The sequence below is a fragment of the Sorex araneus genome, chromosome 2, assembly GCF_027595985.1.
Source record: "Sorex araneus isolate mSorAra2 chromosome 2, mSorAra2.pri, whole genome shotgun sequence".
Classification (NCBI taxonomy): domain Eukaryota; kingdom Metazoa; phylum Chordata; class Mammalia; order Eulipotyphla; family Soricidae; genus Sorex; species Sorex araneus.
Genome location: NC_073303.1, coordinates 107,198,407 through 107,217,397, shown reverse-complemented (window position 1 = coordinate 107,217,397; position 18,991 = coordinate 107,198,407). Strand labels below are relative to the sequence as shown.

Here is an 18,991-nt window from a genome sequence, read left to right as displayed (position 1 = left end):
TGGAAACCACTGAGCGTCTCCAGACTCTTGACACCAGACCAGGAAAATCCTCCCTGCAATTTACGAGGCCAAAGAGTTGCTGAGATCCACAGGCCCCTTGGCCACGTTACCTGTTCTCGGGGTCAGCCAAGGCCAGACTCCTGGTGACGAAGCACATCTTGAGGGGGATGCATTTCCGGTCTTTATGGAAGGAGAAGGACTGCGAAGCCAGGGGGTCCGAGGAGCCGGCCCCTAACCGAGGAGACTCCGGCGGAGGCGTTTCCCACCCGATCTCCGAGACCGGGGAGCCCTTTTTCACGTAGGGCGTGGCTTCTCGCATGTACTTCACTGCAAGCGAAGGAGACAGAGGCACGTGTTAAGGACAGCACGGCTGGGTTCCCGCCAAGTCTGACGGCGCGCCCGCACCTTGAAACATTAGACAGGCTCCTAAAGGCTGGAACCTCTTAAATTCTGAGCAAGATTCCGAGTTCTGTCCTGCCTAAAATAGCAATCCCGCTACTTCATTTAGAAGCCCGAGTGGGTTTTAGAACTTGCTAGCGTGACGACCTAAACTTGAGAATTACTTGCAGCTCTTTTCAACGATGAGGTCTATTTTTCCCTGATTATAAGATGCATTCTGGGAAAGAGGATGAAGAACAAATGGGCAGAGTGCACGCGAGCCCTCGCTTTGGCTGAACGGCCTAATTACTTAATAGAGAGGAAGGGAATCTGGTAGCCACGTTCATGTCAGCATTTTTCTGTTGAGAAGCAAGAATTTATGTGCAAAGAAAGACAAAGGATGACATTTATTCTGAAGTGGGAAAAAAATACTGTAGCTGCAGAATCACTGGGGAGGGGTTGGGATTGAACACTAGGAACAATGTTCCTAGCCTACTAAAAAGAAATAAGAGATTGAATCAATTATAAGACAGTTATGCCGTCACTTAAAATGAGATAGATATAGATGACTGTGATAGAAAGTCCTGTAGGATCTATTATTAGCTTAGTATAAACAAGAGAGAGCGGTTTAGAGACTATCTTTTCATATAAAATTACGTATATTATACAAGTTTATCTACAATTATTTCTACATAGAAATGCCAGAAAATACTAATAGCTGTTATCTCTGTGGAGTGAAAATAAGAACCAAGATATAAAGAGACCTTTACTATTCACTTATGATCCCCCTCATTGCACCTTCATGCTTAGCCAGAAGCATAGATTACTTCCTAAGATTAAAAAACAAACAAGCAGTTGTTTAAAAACAGAGTGGACCAGACTGGAACTCTCTTTGACTTGTTTACCCTGAACTTAAGGAGCTCTGGGCAGGGACCTCAGGGTTGAGTGGCAAAGTACTTGCCTTGCAAGTGGTTCCTGCCTGCCTCATGCACATGTGCTAAGCATCACCGCAGAAGCTCAGGTGTGTGGCACACTGATGCTGTCACAGAGGGGGTGTGGCTCCACCACAAGCAAGGATGTCTGAACACCAAACCCAGCAAGCAACATGTGTGAGCATCACAGTGACCCCTGAAGAGCACCAGAGCTGAACTGTTCACAAGCACAATAAAATGATGTGACCCCAGTGAGCACACATGCGAGCAGCACAGGGAAAATGTGTGACATTCAGAGAGGACCACTAGCAAGTCAGTGTGTGAGCTCCTTAACCAAGCCTGCAGGGGACCCTCCCACCACAGCAGCAATGCCACAAGAGAAAAGGAGAAAAATAAGAAAAGAATGGGCCCATTCCTCGCGGAAAAAAAAAAAAAATGTGTGCTTTGAACTTGAAACAGCCGCAGGATACAGAGCCAGCCCTAGTCGGGCCCGTGCTCGGCTCCGGCCGGCCGGGTTTTCGGCCCGGGCGCCCATGCCCCTGCAGAGCCGGTGGATGTGGAACAAGCGGGAACCAGAGACAGCTTTAGGAATTGGGGTTCCAGCAAGTGCCTGCACCCATGTATGGAGACTGTGAATTAAGCCTTTGCCCCACGCCGGCTAACGGAGGAAATATGTAATTTCTGGCAGAATTTTCCCAGGACTTTATACAGAAATCCAAAACCGCGTGGACGCGGCTTAACATTTATAATTGTCATCAATGTGAAAGGGTTCCATTTGAACAGGTCAGACTTGGGGGGGAAACTCCAAATAATAACAGTAAGTTTTTGTTGAAATATTGAAGGTTCTTAATGTAATAGCCACCTCTGGACTATGAGCTAAGCAAAAGCCCCACGCTGGCCAACGTGGCGTGGAGTACACCATACTATGAGGCGCAGGAAGGGGGATGAGGGGGAAAAATTAAAAAAAAAAAAAAAAAAAGGAAAAGGAAAAAGAGAAAAAAAAAGAGAGAGAGAGTTATGTCAACTATAGTGAGTTTTGTGTTGAATTATGGAATGTAATCAGGGTAAAGAAAAAATGAAGTGAAATTCATTAGTTATACAGTAGGGGGTAGGGGGTGGGGGCGGGGGGGGTAAACTGGGGTTTCTGGTGGTGGAATTTGGGCACTGGTGAAGGGATGGGTGTTTGAATATTGTATAACTGACATATAAACCTGAGAACTTTGTAACTTTCCACATGGTGATTTAATAAAAATTAAAAAAAAAAAGAAAAAAAAAAAAGAATGGGCCCATTCCTAATCTGATCCTTAGAGTTTAGTTGACGAGACAAGTAGGTCCTTGGAACACACAAAATAAATTTCCATAGCCCTCTCAGTCACTCATCGTCTGGCTCTTGGCTGCAAGTATGTGTGAGGCTGGGCTGGGGCGTGGTATCTCGCTAAGTCCCTGCTGGTGTGTTACATAAATGGCAGCACATGGCAATGAGAGCAGCGGAAGAGGCATTCTTGCAGATCTCTGAAGACTCAACTCCACAAGGCAGTGTCTTCCCTATGCAAGACGGAATGCCAGCTTATTGGGACGGCAGAAATAAACAATATGTCATTCCAGACTCTAGTGACCCCAAATTCTGGGGGACACGTGGAGATGCTGCTGGAGTCCCATCAGAGGCTATCGATGAGCCAGGGCTCATCTGAGCTACACCTGAGCTCATCTATATCCTATCACCCGCTCTGGAAAACTACTCTTGGCTCAACATACTAAGGGGAGGCTAGAGTTGCTACCTGACTTTTCTGATAGAGGTTGTACCTCGAGGGAACCCCACTTACTGCAGAATGAGCTCATTCTTTTATATAGGAATAAAGTACCTGGATGAACTCATGGGAAAAATGGATCCAAATACATAAGTGGCAGACTGGGTTCACAACAATTTAATACACAGAGCAAACATACACAGATGCATGATACACACATACATATGCATGTATGTATATATACATACATAAGTACATATACATATATCTAATATATATTTATGCATATGTGTATACATACATACTGGGATCCAATTAGCCATATAAAAACAGACATCATAATTCAAGATAAGTCATGTGTACCAATGCATGTGTACCAATGCATACTTGAAAAGAAGATTCCAAAGACTTTAAATATAAATACAGTTTAGAGCAAATGGCTTCAGGTTTGGCCAAACCTGTTAGTACAGGAAACAGCCACAGAAAACAAAAAATTATTCATGGAAGGTATATTTTGAGGATTATTTTTAAAAATTATACTTTAGGAAACATGGGTACAAATTGTTAACATTTATGGTCTCAGTGTACATAGTGATCTCACCTCGTGACCAGCAAAGTGTCCAAGACCCTTCACCACTGTTCCTTGTTACTTCTTGTCCACCTCTTCCTTCCTGCCCATCCTCTTCCCCCACTGCTAGATAATCTCAGCTCTGTCATCCAAAGCCAAGGGTTTGTCATGTGATACTATTTATTTCTTTGTTTTCTAGATGTGACTTATGAGTAAGAACATCTGGTATTGGTCCTTATTTTTGAGGAATACATTTAAAAGGACCAAAAACACACATAAGAATAAATACAGAAACTAGGTTTTCAGTCACCCATTGAAGATACTGAATTTTTCAACTTTAAAAGTTTCAGCTAAAGCCAGAAAGCTGTTTACTGTTGTATTTTGTGGAATTATACTTATTTGTAGTTAGGATATTCAGTTACTAAGTAGTCATTTCTATGTGATTCAGTACTTGGAGGAATTGATAAAGGAGAAAAGACATAGCAATGATTTAATGAAAGTACGCTCCCCATTAGAAAAGATATACAATACAAAGTAATTCTTTTAACTGATCAAAAATATAAAGAGAAAAAATAAATCAATAAGGTATAGTAACTGAAAGGTTTATTCATTTAGAGAAAAAAACTGTTTTGGTTTGGTGTTTGAGCCACACCTGATGATATTCAGGGTGTACTCCTGCCTCTGTGCTCCTGTTGGGGTACCATATGTGGTGCCAGGGAATCAAACCAGGTCAGCCACATGTAAGGCAACTTCTCTACCTGCTCTACTGTCTCTGCAGCCTCTCATTTACTCAAAATCTTATTAGTCAGTGGGGCTGGAGCGATAGCACAGCAGGTAGGGAGTTTGCCTTGCACGCAGCCTTCCCGGGTTCGATTCCCAGCATCCTATATGGTCCTCTGAGCACCACCAGGAATAATTCCTCAGTGCATGAGCCAGGAGTAACCCCTATGCATTGCCCAGTGTGACCCAAAAAAGCAAAAAAAGAAAAATTTCTATTAGTCAATTTCCACGAGGTGAGGACAGGTCTGTCCATAAGAGAAAATAGGACATGGTCTTTGTTTAAAATATGTTTAAGATCAGGAAAAGAAGGGAAGGAAGGAAGGAAAGGAAGGGAGGGAGGAAGAAAAGAATGAAGGGAGAGAGGGAGGAAGGGAGGGAGGAGATAGCAAGGAGGTCTTGTGTTAAATCTGAACTTTTAATACAATGATACAGACATATACAACTGGTTGCTTCCACTTGGATGCCCCTGAACAGAATGTACCAACAGAAGTGCTCACTGTTGCCAAAATTTCTTATTAAACTTTAGTTTGGCCTCATCCAACAAAGTAGAGCACTATTAATTGCCCTGACAGATGGCAAGAAACACACATCACAGTGCCAGTGCCAGTCTCGTAAGGAGTTCCAAACCAAAATAATCCGATGAAAATCCTTTGTGAAGGAAAGTAATTCTATCCTCCCAGATGGCACAAGAATCCATACAAATCTTTTTTTATTTTGTTTTAATTTATGTGGGTCACACCTGATGGTGCTCAGGGCTTACTCCAGGCTCTGTGCTCAGGGATCACTCCTGATGAAGCTTGAGGAACCATATGTGGTCCCGGGGATCAACTTGAGTCAGCTACATGTAGGGCAAGTACCCTACCGGCTGTGCTATTTCTCTGCCTTTACCCACAAGAATCATTTAAAGGTAACATATCTATGGTAGAAAATCTGAGTAGGTGTTATACATAAGGGAACAAGATATCCCTAGCAAGAACTACTAAGAATAACTGACAGTAATATCAGTCTCATATCACTGTCACTGTCACTGTCATCCCATTGCTCATCGATTTATTCAAGCGGGCACCAGTAATGTCTCTCATTGAGAGACTTACTGTTACTGTTTTTGGCATATCCAATATGCACGGGTAGCTTGCCAGGCTCTGCTGTGCAGGCTCGATACTCTCGGTAGCTTGCCGGCTCTCCGAGAGGGGCAGAGGAATCAAAATCGCCTCGTGAAAGGCGAATGCCCAACCACTGTGACACTACAAAATTACAAGTCCGTTTGCTATCTGTAAAGAAAATCAAGAGACCATAAAGGAGCCCTGAGTTCAACCCCCAGTAGTACCTGGTCTCCCAAATCCTGCCAGAAGCAATCCTTCCAGAGTACTAAGCCAGGAGTAGTGTCTGAACACCACTAGGTCAGGCCCCTCCCTTCAAACACTCAAAAATTTGAGAGCTACTTGGGGGCAGAGAGACAATACTGTGGATAAAGTACTTGTCTTGAACACACTCAACCCATCTCCAATCCCTGGCACCCCGTATGTTCCCCCAAGCCCTTCTAGGAGTAATTCCTAAGTGCTGAGCCAGGTAAAAGCCATGAGCAACAGGTGTGTTCCCTCCCCCCCCAAAAAAAAATACACAAAAATTTGAGAGCTTCCTCCAGATATTACTAAAAAGAAATTGGCCAAGCAATGTATATGGATAAAATAATCAGATAGGACATTTCAAACAATTCAACAATTATTATGAGTATTTTATAAATATTATTGTTAAATTTATAATATAATAGTGATACTGTTATATATTAATCATTGACTAAAACTAGAATTACAATATTGATAAATATGTGAGGATTGGAATTAATAAGTTGTATATGAGAAGAAATCATACAAATTGTAGCACAAAAATACAAAAAAGAATTGAAAATATGGAACAGGGATTATGAGATGTGGCAGAGGAAGTGAGAAGGTATAGTACAAGTTTAACTGGAATCCTGGAAGATATAATAGGAAAAGAATTGCAGACAAGGACAAGAATTTTCCTGATGGAAATCCATCGACAGATTCAAGAAACCTGACTTGATTTGGCTGAAAAATATCATCAACACAAACAGATCTAAGACACCTCCTAGACCATCACTGCATCACTGTCATACCGTTTTAAATCGATTTACTTGAGCAGGCGCCAGTAATGCCTCTATTCATGAGATTTTAGTAGCCTCTCATTACTTGTTTTTCCCAATTATTGGAGGTTCTTTTCAGGGCCAGGAGAATGAGACCTGTTATTGTTACTGTATTTGGCATATCGAATACGCCATGGGGAGCTTGCCAGGCTCTTCCGTGCGGACGGGATACTCTCGTTAGCTTGCCGGGCTCCCGAAGAGGCATATACATATATTTCCCTTTATGATGATGTGTTGCAGTCCAGTCCAGGAATATGTTCACTCACTCATGTGTGAGGCTCGGACTGAGCGTGTGGAAAGTGGCCTGGAGAGTGGCAGCGGTGGGATAGTGGAGGTAGGCTGCCAGGGCTGGGTCCCTTGGGGCGGGGAGGACTCTCACCTGCCCCCCCCTCTGGGGCACCCCTTGTATGGAGTCTGGTAGTATGGTTATGGGGGTCTCATTTTATGCTCCCTTCCGGGAGTAGCAGCCGTGAGATCATAAGGAGCCATAATGGATTAGTTTTTCCTCAGAACCTCTCAGAGAGCACTTTTCTATGAGCTTTAGCTCGAAACCTCTTTCTTTCACAAATTGTGTTAAAGAAGGCTCAGCAAAATTCCTAATTGAGTCCAGAGATCACATTTCCCACCAAAAAAGCAAGTTTTTAATTTCACAGAACAAAAGTACGAAAAAGATTATCATCATTGTTTCTAAGCAAGATAAGCTAAGGTCAGTGAACCTCTTTATCTGTCTTGAGGGAAAAACAACATCCCGATTAAGGAGGCTTTGTTTAAGTTTCTTCTCCTTCTTGAGAGGCACAGAAAAATGGAAAATTTTGTCCCCGTGTATAACAAAGACAGAAGTAGAAAATTGCCGTTGAATTTCTCTAAGGGTCCGCAATTTCTCACACAGGGGAAGTAATAAAATTGTCACACTCTTCTTTCTTGTTGGAAGATAGTCTGAGTAATTTCTTGAAGACTTGCCCATCAATTACAAGGATAATTCTATTGGCAAGCAGAACCATCCTCCATCACCATCTGAGTCCTGAGGTCAAGTTTGCGCTCCACTCAAGAAGAGTAAGAGCAGAAAAGCTATGTCTGGATATATAAAGAGTGTCTCTAATCGGAAATTAGGACTATGATGTGGGCTGGAGAGTAGCACAGGGGTTAAGGTGCTCGTATTTCATGTGCTCAACCCTGGCTCAATTCCTGGTTCTGCATGGATTCCCCAAACGTCACTAGGATCAACCTCCAAGGCCTGAGCTGAGAACAGCCCCAGAGCACTGTGGGTGTGGGTCCAAAACAAACAAAAAGAGGCTCAATGACACCTCTCCAGGGTTCTTTCTGCCTTTGTGTTCTGACACTTCTATATACTGCAATCAAAATAATGAGTGTGGTCTAAGTTAGAGAAAGGAAGGTGGTACTTTAGATTTAACTGCAATAGATGCCTCACATTACCGTGTATTTAATAACACAGAGGTTTGTTTTTCTTTGACCAAACGTCTAGAATTAAAGAATATAGCTGCTAGGGCAGGCAACTCTGCTCTCTGACGTATCCGGGGCCTCAGGCTTCTGTTCCCGTCCCTGTCTCCATCCCAGGCTCATGATCTCATGGCCCAAGATGTCTGCTTGAGTTCTGGCCATCATGGCCAAGTCCCCATCAGTAGGAAAAACAAAGACATGAAGAACACCATTGTTCTTCTTTTAAAGCTCCTCTTCAAAAATTGACATATTATATCTACTTATGAATTCCTGGCCAGAAATCAGTCACATGACCGTGTCTAAAAGAAGATTTTTTTATTTAACCCTTAATTCTTCATAGCACAGCGGTTGGGCGTTTGCCTTTCACGCGATCGACCTAAGTTCAATTCCTCCGCCCCTCTCGGAGAGCCCGGCAAGCTACCGAGAGTATCGAGCCCGCGCGGCAGAGCCTCGCAAGCTACCTGTGCATATTGGATATGCCAAAAACAGTAACAATAAGTCTCTCAATGAGAGACGTTATTGGTGCCCGCTCAAACAAATCGATGAGCAACGGGATGGCAGTGACAATTCTTCACAGCCCTGTCCTCACCCATAGAGTGAAGAGATAAAACTGTTATTTTAGCAAATGAAGAGACAATTGTTAGGGAAGAACTCTCAGCTTTTGTGTGAGGAGACATTCCTGATTCTCTGAGGCTAACTCTAGATTTCATAATACACAGCACCTAAGGACACAGGCATTACAATCACCCGCATCTTACCAAAGACACTTGTAAGTCAGGGAAAATCAAATGTCCAAGTTAGAGTGTTAGAAACATGAGTCAAACCCAAGCTGTCTGGCTCCAGTGGTCTCGATTTTAACAAAGAAGCAATACTGTTTCCCACACTTCTTTCCTTTAATTAATTGGATGTACGTCTGTCTGTGTGTGTATTTAAGCCAACATTTTTATGTACGGAGAGAAAACATCCAATTAAGAGTCTACTGCCTGTATCATAAGAGAGCTTGAGTTTGTCAGCCTGAACTATTAAACTATGGCATTTCAATAAATGCCTTTTAAGACACTGGGATATGTATTCATAATAGAGGGTTTAACCTGGCAGAACTGAACAGCTAGTGACGGAATAATTACACCTCCATGTACTTACAGACAGCAATTTCAGGCAAAGAGCTGTTGAAACCAATCAAGAAGAAGCCAGGCCTAGTTCAGGGAGCCTCATAATCAGACCTAATTAATAAACTATGCCCTTTCAGAGCATCATGAATTAAAAACTGTGGTTGAGCAATTAAAATTCCAATCTTCACTTGTAAAAAGAGAGAGGAAAGAGCAGTAAGAAGTGGTCTTCATACCAATATTCCCCCAAGTCACTTTCAATATGCCTCTCCTTTTTCATTCGGAGGCCAGGCAATTGTAAAGGTTTGAAAAGAATGTTCAGGAAAGCCCAAGTGTACTCTGGTCCCAAGTTGCCACAATTAAATCTTTGTTGGGGTGCCCAGATGACATTTGAAAGGAAAAGCACACACAGGCTACTAATGAGGAAATGCTTTAGGCAAATCTAATCAACCCTCCTACCAGGCTGGTTTCTAAGGAGCCTGTAAAGCCTTCTGATAGTTGTATGTTTTCATCTTAAAATAAAAATAGTGACAACAAAACCAAAACAAAGGGGAGAAGCGTTTCCAATTTACAGGGAGGAAAGGAAATATCTCATTGCCCTAAGTCGCATGAACACAAAACTGTCCATTTCCTTTCTTTCTTTATTTTTTTTAACTGAATCACCGTAAGATATACGGTGACAAGGCTGTTCAATGCATAAAACTGTCCCTTTTCTAATGTGGTTAAGGGGAAAGCAGATGAGCCGAAGGCCATCAACCTGGATATTCTGATCTTCGCTGAAGCTTCCAAGTTGGGAAAAGGGCAGATAGTGGGATTTTTCTGACAAAATGCAATAGAGACTTCCCCTTAATGGCATTTTCCAGGGCCGCCATGGAGAGAAAAGATACAGTAGATCATCTAAAAAGATGAAGATGAAAGAAGTAATATAAGCTCCTAGAAATCACAGCTAATCTCTCAGGAGGCTCAGTGGTGAAAAGAGAATTGGCCCTGGGAATCGGGGACCAGGATGAGCGTTCCAGCTCCACCACTAACTAGCGCTCTACCCCCTGGCAAAGTCACGTCATCTCCTAGGACCTCATTTTCCTCACTCAGCTCAACAAGGGATAGGAAGAAGGACCTTATTTCCATATCACAAGATGCCTTGAGGAACAACCTTTGCTGAAATAAAAAACAGAACAAAACCAAACAAACCCAGTTCTTCCTTTTTTTCAATCACCATTAGATATAGACTTACAAAGCTGTTCCTGATAGTTTTCAGTTACACAATGTTCCAACATCCATCTCTTCACTAGTATGCATTTACATACATTTACCGCTACCAATGTCCCGAGCTTCCATCCCCTCCACCCCCCGCCACACCACCACAGCCTGACTCTATGGCAGACACCTCTCTTTTTCTCTTCTCCCTCTCTCTCTGTCTCACTTCTCCCTTTCTCCCTCCCTCCCTCCTTCCTTCTCTCTCTCTCTCTCTCTCTCTCTCTCTCTCTCTCTCTCTCTCTCTCTCCTCTCTCTCTCTGCAACACAAGTACTGAAAGGTTATCATGTATGTCCCTTTACCTCCTTCCAGCACTCAGTTCTTGTTCAGAGTTATGATTTCCAATTACCATTGTCATAGTGGTGCCTTTTTATCCTAACTGCTCTCTTCCAAAGTCTCCAACTTGGGGCAACCTTCCAAGCATGGACCAGTCCTCCTAGCCTTCGTTTCTACTGTCTTTGGGTGTAGAGAGACAGACATAGAATGATGGCACTCGTTTGTGGAACTATAAAAATATTTTTTAAATGCCATTTCTTTATTTCAACTTTTTTTGCGTAATTGCCAACCAATAACCCTATCATCCAGCGTAACAAATTTGTAGGTCTTGGGTATATGTGTCTTCTGACATTTTACCAACCCCTGAGGAACCTGATAAGCATGCAAAAAAGCCCATAATAAGATTTTATCTTTAAGTAACTTTTTCTTCAGTTTGACAGAGTTGTCTAGGAGAATGCTAATCTGCATTCCCTTGCCAGCATTTCTTTCACTCTGTTCCATCAGGATCTCATTCCCCTGACCCTGAAAGAGCCTTCAGTGTGACATCGTTGGGAGAGCCAGTGGAGAGAGGCTCCTAAAATCTTAGGGATAGGACGAATGGAGAGGTTACTGAGCCCGCTCAAGAAATCGATGATCAATGGGATTTTGTGATCGTGATCGTGATCATATTCCGTCAGGTGGCTCTGTGATGGTAGGTTAAGAGGTAGTGGAGGAAGTTTCTCAAGAGGTCATTAGAGCACTGTGGGTGAGCGTGCTGAAGGGTCGGCTGTAAAATTAACTGGGTATGAGTTTGTTGAGACTATTAAGAATGATCTAAAAACCATCCTATTTTAGATCTCAGTCCCAATTCCAATTTTGCTCCCTCTGTAATATTTGGTAATGTTCACATTCTCTGTAACCCTTTATCTCAACCCTCCATATCTATAAAATGGGGAAAATAATGCCCACCTAATAGAACTGTTCCTGAGGCTTAAAGAGTTTTGGTATTAAGATGTAGTAAAGTGACTAAAACATACACAAAGAATGGTACTATTTTAGACAGGAAAGTCTTTCAATAGGACCTACCTTCATTCTTCAACAAAGTTAGAATGTTGTCCCCGGGATGCCTTCTGAGACCCAGGAAACATTTCCTATCCCATGAGTCATCGAACTCTGATAGGCTCTGTTCTTCAGTACTTCTCCACTAATCTAATAAGCTCCCAATTGGGGCAGGGTCCTCTCTTTGGGTTGTAGCGAATGAATCATACACACCTCCCCTTAAGAGTGCAAACTCAACCACATATGTCTGTGTGTTGTGTTTTCATTTTTTGCTTTGGGGGTCACACCCGGTGGTACTTAGGGGCTACTGCTTGCCTCTACCACTTGCCAGCTATATGGCCTTGGGAAATAATTCTTAACTTCTGGGCATCTCCATTTCCCCACCCCCCAAATAAAGATAAATCTAGTCTACTTCAGAGTTGCAACAAGGATTAAATGGATTATCATACATCAGGACTCATGATTAGCACCCGGTAAACTATTGTCAGTGTTGAAAAAATAGAAATTCACCTAGATAGCCATAGGAATAAAACAAATGTCTGACTATAAATCATGGACTAGCTGAGCAAAGGAAGGATGATGCTAATAGGAAGAAAGATTAGTTCTTTAGTCATAACTACAGCAGCAGAGGTCAGTGAGTCTATCCAAAGTTTCAAGATATACATGTATTAGATGAGGGTCAGAAAATCACATCTTTTATTCTATTAAAATGATGATTGGCAAATTATTTCTACTAGGGGGTCAACTGAAACTTGGTATGTGTGTGTTGGGGAAGTTTTATGGACCACAGGTCAATGACATAACTATTCCAATCTGTTACTATAGCATACAAGAACCCAGAAAATGTGTCAACAATTAGATGTGGCTGCTTTCCAATAATTTTAAAAAACACAGGGAGGATCTGATTTGACCCAGAGGTTAAGTTCCCAGCTCTGGCTTTGGAACAGTAAGCACGGCCGGCAGTTACTGACCGCCTCCCAGGCACGGGTCCTGCTCTAAGGTCTCAAGATTATGCACTTACATAAGAACCATTCCATGTGGCAGAAGTATTATTGCACTGTCACACTGTCGCCCCATTGTTCATCGATTTGCTCAAGCAGGCACCAGTAACATCTCCATTGTGAGATTTGTTACTGTTTTTGGTATATTGGATACCACAGGGAGATTGCCAGGCTGCTGTGCGGGCAGGATACTTTTAGTAGATTGTCGGGCTCTCTGAGAGGGATGGAGGAATTGAACCCGGGTTGGCCATGTGCAAGGTAAATACCTTACCTGCTGAGCTATTGCTCTAGTTCAGAAATATTATTATTATACTTCATATAAGCAAAGAGGAGCAGAAGTGACTTACCCAAGGTCCCACAGCAGCAGGATTTGTGCAGAAACTGTCCATCTTAAAAGCCTCTAATTCTAAGCATTTTCTAGTGCTCTTCCTTTAAACTCTGGATAGAGCCTCTCCACATGTCCAGATGTCCCTGCCTGCTATTCTGTCTGTCCAATCACCACTATTTTAAAAGTTATGTTACTAAAAACATTTCTGAGATTCTTTCTGTTTCTTTTTTATATGGAACCCAAATTTTATATAACCTGTATTCACTAACTGGCTCTACTGTGTAGATCTACACAAAACATCTTGAATAACATATAAATGAATTAAATTGAAACATTTGGCTTTATATTAAGAAAAATACAAGTCAGGTTAAAAGGCAGCTAAAACTCCTAGAATCTTGCTCATTAGTCGTCTACAGATTACAAGGCTGCTGGTCAATATTTTCTTAGGACTTAAAGGTAGTAATGAATGAATCTAAGAAGTAATGAACATGATAGTTGTTGCTTTCACTAACTTAGGCCCCTCGATGAGCCCCTAGTGAGCCTTTGAAAGCCTTTGCTACCAGTGGCTTGGGTAACAAAACTAAGATACCAAGAGTTTCTTTAAGGCCCATTTTATTTATTTATTTATTTATTTATTTATTTATTTATTTATTTATTTATTTATTTATTTATTTTTGGGTCACACCTGGCGATGCACAGAGGTTGCTCCTGGCTATGCACTCAGGAATTACTCTTGGCGGTGCTCAGGGGACCATATGGTATGCTGGGATTTGAACCTGGGTCAGCTGCATGTAAGGCAAACGCCCTACCCACTGTGCTATCGCTCCAGCCCCAAGGCCCATTTTAAAAGGTCAATAATATAGATATAATGGAAAGTTCCTTCATTTCCTGTTCAATATAAAAACCCCATAACATGCAGAATAAAGCCATATTATTATACAAATTTTATGAGAAGAAATGTTGAGGGTTGTCATTACTGTAGTTGTCAAAATAAAGTAATAGGACATTAGGTTCCACTGATACCTACTGTCCAAAAAGACAAAAGATAACTTGTCACCTTGATTAACCCATACCTGAACTCCTAGAAATTAGATTATATTTAAATTAGAGTAAAGAGAGTCACAAGGTTGTTGAAAGATTCACAAAATAAACAAATTCAATAAGAGGCACTAAAGCACCAGAGCCAAGTGTATAAATCCTGGAATTTGACTCTTAAAGTTCAATTCTGAGCTTATCTGTTGCCTAGCACTGTGTTCAGAAGAAAATCTTAATTTTCCATATGTTAATTTTGTCACTAATGTCCTAGAATTGTTGAAGGATTAAATAAATTGATACAGGCTTGTGGAGATAATTGAAAATGGTTAATGTATATGCTATGATGCAGGAAGCCCAGGTGTGGTCCCCGATCTTGTGTGGTCCCCCCAAGCACAGACAGAGCTGGGAAGAATATCGCTGAGAATTGCTTGGAGTGACTCTAAAACAAAACAGAACAAGGTCATGTAACTAAAACACTTGTAAGTTACTTGACCTGGTAAATTCCATAATGATCAATTACCATCATTTGTAACCAAACTGAAAAATAGATTTATGGAATCTAAATAATAAAGGCTAAGGCTCACTTTTCTGTATCTCTGTGTTATCTCTACAGGGTGGAGCCACAGTCTGTGACTACAAATTACAGGGTTAATACCTGAGTGCAAATATATGAACACACTGTGAAGGAATGAGTTCCCACTTGCTAGTGACAGTCATGCAGAAACTGGAAGTGATTTCTCTGAACTGTGTTGTGGAAAAGTTACTCTGTGGAAGAACAGAATGTTTCAAATATCCTTTCAAGCTGTCATGTTCTGAGTCCCTTCTAGAATGTGATTAATGTGCCTAATGCAGAGACTTCAATACAGTAAGGGCAAGTCATGGTTTAGATCATGGAAAATCGTGCAATTTATTATAATATGCTCATTAGTTATAAAATAATTATGGAACAATGGAGCAGTTAATATGTCTGAGTCTTAGTCTCTGCAAAGTGTACCTTAGAAAGGCAATAAAATGTAGTAGTTTAATAAGTGAGGATTAGAGTCTTTTTCCTACGAGCTGGGTGTCTCTGAGCAAGCAATCGACCTTCTCTCTACCTCAGTTCCCCCACCTGATTATAATGGGACCTACTGCAAATAATTTTATAAGGATTAAATAAAATTTAAATGTAAAACAAAGCCTAAGAATAATGGGTGCTTATATTTAACTATTACCACTACTCTGTTGCTATTATTATCATTATTAGGAGATGTAAATGAGAAAACACATCACAAGGATATCAATTTATTTCACAGCTATAGAAACTGTCATATTATAAATGCTCGAAAGTAGATTCTCATTCCTTTTTTTTTTTTTTTAACATAATATAAACTCCTGTGCATTGTGTGGACTACACAGAATAGACTCTGCTGACCACATCAGTTCCTGCTTCTGGGGATCTGAAAACCATTTCCAGGTCAGGAAGGAAAAAAAATGATACAAATTCAAAGTCTGGGAATTGCTATATATATTATATTGCTATATATATTATATTATATTATATTGCATATAATTTAATATGCAATCCTAGATAACCCCAAGTTATCTATTTCATATGTTTGGCTGTTTTTTTTTTGTCTGTCTGTTTTTGGGATACACCTACTGGTGCATAGGTCTTATTCATGGTTCTGTACTCAGGAGTCACTCTTGGCACTGCTTAGGGGACCATATATGTGTGTGGTACTGGGGACAGATACTAGTACTGGGTCGCAGGCAAAGCAGAGCTGTGCAGGGTGAATGTCTTCCTTCCTGTACTATCTCTCTGGCTTTCTCTACCAGGCATTAGTCAGTGTGGAGAGAACATGAATTCATGATGCCTGCAGAGTCAACCCCTCCCTCCCCATTGATCAGGGAATTTCCCAATTCTCACATCTCAAATAATCAAAACTTTTCTTCCTTTGAAAAATACATAATTATTTTATCAGCTATGCCCTAATGTGCACGCAGGAAATGAGTAACAAGAAGAGAGGATGTCAGAATACCCCACTCTGCATACTGCTCCAATTCTTTCCTAGTCCAGAGTTCACAAAGATAACTGGGGGCTTCCATCAAAAGACAGGAAATGTGGCTCTCACTTCCTCCTCCCAGGTACATGTAGAAAATAAGTCTCTGTTATTCCAGGTGTAGCTTTGTAATAACATTCTAAAACCCGATCTTGGGTCTCAGCAGATTTACAGTCACTTTTCAGTGGCAAAAGCCCAGAGTCACATAGCTTTTAAAAGAAACCATAATAAGTAAACAAAATATCATTACAAGAGCACACTCAAGCCAGGTCTGAGCCTTTTTTCCCCACTCAAGCCTAGATAACTTGTAGACTCGAAGGGATCAAAGAGACATATAAGAGTTAGGCCAATGAAATGGGGACAGAGGGCTTAGAAACATCGGGGTCCATCAAAGTAGACAATGTTATGCATATCTGCTATTTTAATGTGCTTTTATAGCTTGACACTTCCACGTGCACAATCTCATTTCCTGTTTACTGTCATCTGTATCTGAACAATACAGGGGCTAAGATACTGTCAGAATCTGACTGGGTCCAGTCAGGTAGCTCAAAGGGAGGCAGGATATACCTTGCATGCAGGGCCCAGAGCTGGGACGATGCTCCTAGCCCACGCCTCCCATGCTCTGGGACCCGAGCAGCACCACACTACTGTGCCTGAGCACTGAACAGTCCAACCCACCATTCCGGGGCCCACTCCAAAGCAGAATATTATCTGACTGTGCAGATACATCACAACTTCCGTGCTAAGAGGTAAGAACTAATAACAACTACGAGGTAAGAGAAAAACAACTTTCCCAGTCAAATTCTACTTGGAGTATGAGAATGCATGCAGACACACCATAAGCACAACACATATCACATATACAACTACATCATATGCACCACATACATCACACACACACCTTATATATAAAACACACCACACACATCATATACACACCCCCACACACTACCACACACGTACACATACACATAGGCACCACACACACACACACACACACAAAAAAAAAAACACGTAATCACATATATGCTCAATTGATGTGATTTGCTTACTTGCTCACTTGGCTCTTGAAGGCCAAACATGGGATGGCCTTATTGAGTGCTCTTTTGAGAGAGCGGTTTTGAAGACCTAGAAGAATGAGGTCAGCCTAATAGCCATGAGGGTCAGGGGATTAAAATCTTATATATTTCCACAAAAGCACCAAAAGCTTCTCTTAAGTCTGAAAAATCAAAATAGAAAAATTGTTTTTATATTTTTAATTTTTAAATGAAGAAGGGACTCATTAGTATTACTGGTATCAGCATGAACACAACAATTTCAAAATAAATAAGAAAATTTGCCAAAGAAAACCTAATAATAAAAACGATCTCTAAATAAATTATATTCAGAGAGCTTACATCTCTCACCTCAAGCAAACACTAAATTTATAATTTAATCTCTCATGTTCTAAGTCTAATAATCCAATGCTAATATAGCTAATAACCAGAACTGTAATAATACAATCCTTTTAAGTGATATGGACACAAAGGCTAGATTTCTATGGTTAATGAGTCATGAGTCCTGTCAAACTTGAAAGAAATCTATGCATATGGAGGATTAACAAACTCTAGTGATGACCTCAGAATTTGTGTTTTTTAAAAATATATAAATGATCTTTATAACATACTATTATGAGATTTCTAAAATCATTGAGCCTCAATTAGAGCAAAATTATAATCACATAAATACTAATGATAAGAATAAAGTCAAAATTACCCTTCAAAAGACACCATAAATATTCTCAAGTTCCCTTTTGATTTCTGGGTATCCATTCACATGCTATTTAAAGGTAGCATCCTTCCTATTTTTTTTAATTTTTAAAATTTTATTGAATCATCGTGAGATAGTTACAAGCTTTCATGTTTGGGTTCAATCTCACAATGATCATACACCCATCCCTCCACCATTGTACATTCCCCACCACCAATATCCCCGGTATAACTCCTTTCCCACTCTCCCCCTGCCTCCATGGCAGACAATATTCCCCATACTCTCTCTCTACTTTTGGGCATTATAGCTTGCAACACAGACACTGAGAGGTCATCATGTTTGGTCCATTATCTATTTTCGGCATGCATCTCCCGTCCCAACTGGTTCCTCCAGCCATCATTTTCTTTTTTTTTTTTTTTTTAATAGTTTATTTTTAATTAGAGAGTCATCGTGAGGGTACAGTTACAGATTTATACATTTTTGTGCTCATGTTTCTCCCTTACAAAGTTTGATAACCCATCCCTTCACCAGTGCCCATTCTCCACCACCAGTAAACCCAACATCCCACCCCCCCTTCCCAGTCCCGCCTCCCCCCACCCCACACTGCCACTATGGCAGGGTATTCCCTTTTGTTCTCTCTCTCTGGTTAGGTGTTGTGGTTTGCAATAAAGGTGTTGAGTGGCCATTGCGTTCAGTCTCTAGTCTATATTTGGCCCGCATCATCTTTCCCCCACATGACCAACAACCACATTTTACTTGCTGTTCCCTTCTCTGAGTTGTCCAGAATGAGAGAACAGCCTCCAAGCCATGGTGACAACCTCCTGGTACTTATTTCTACTATTCTTGGGTGTTCGTCTTATAGACTATTATTCTATATTCCACAGATGAGTGCAATCTTTCTATGTCTGTCTCTCTCTTTCTGACTCATTTCACTTAGCATGATACTTTCCATGTAGATCCACTTATATGCAAAAGTCATGACCTCATTTTTTCTAACAGCTGCATAGTATTCCATTGTATATATGTACCAGAGTTTCTTCAACCAGTCATCTGTTCTAGGGCACTCGGGTTTTTTCCAGATTCTGGCTATTGTAAACAGTGCTGCGGTGAACATATAAGTGCATATGTCACTT

The 18,991-nt window shown here is 41.1% G+C and overlaps 1 protein-coding gene across 2 annotated transcripts in view; it reads right to left on the bottom strand.

Moving 5' to 3' along the window:
• The window catches only part of SNTB1 (syntrophin beta 1), a 279,451-nt gene that overhangs the window by 150,026 nt on the left and 110,434 nt on the right, over positions 1–18,991 (bottom strand). For both annotated transcript variants that reach the window (XM_055128958.1, XM_055128959.1), the window contains exon 3: positions 111–327. In XM_055128958.1, the coding sequence (XP_054984933.1) occupies positions 111–327 (217 nt within the window). The remainder of the gene's footprint in view (positions 1–110; positions 328–18,991) is intronic.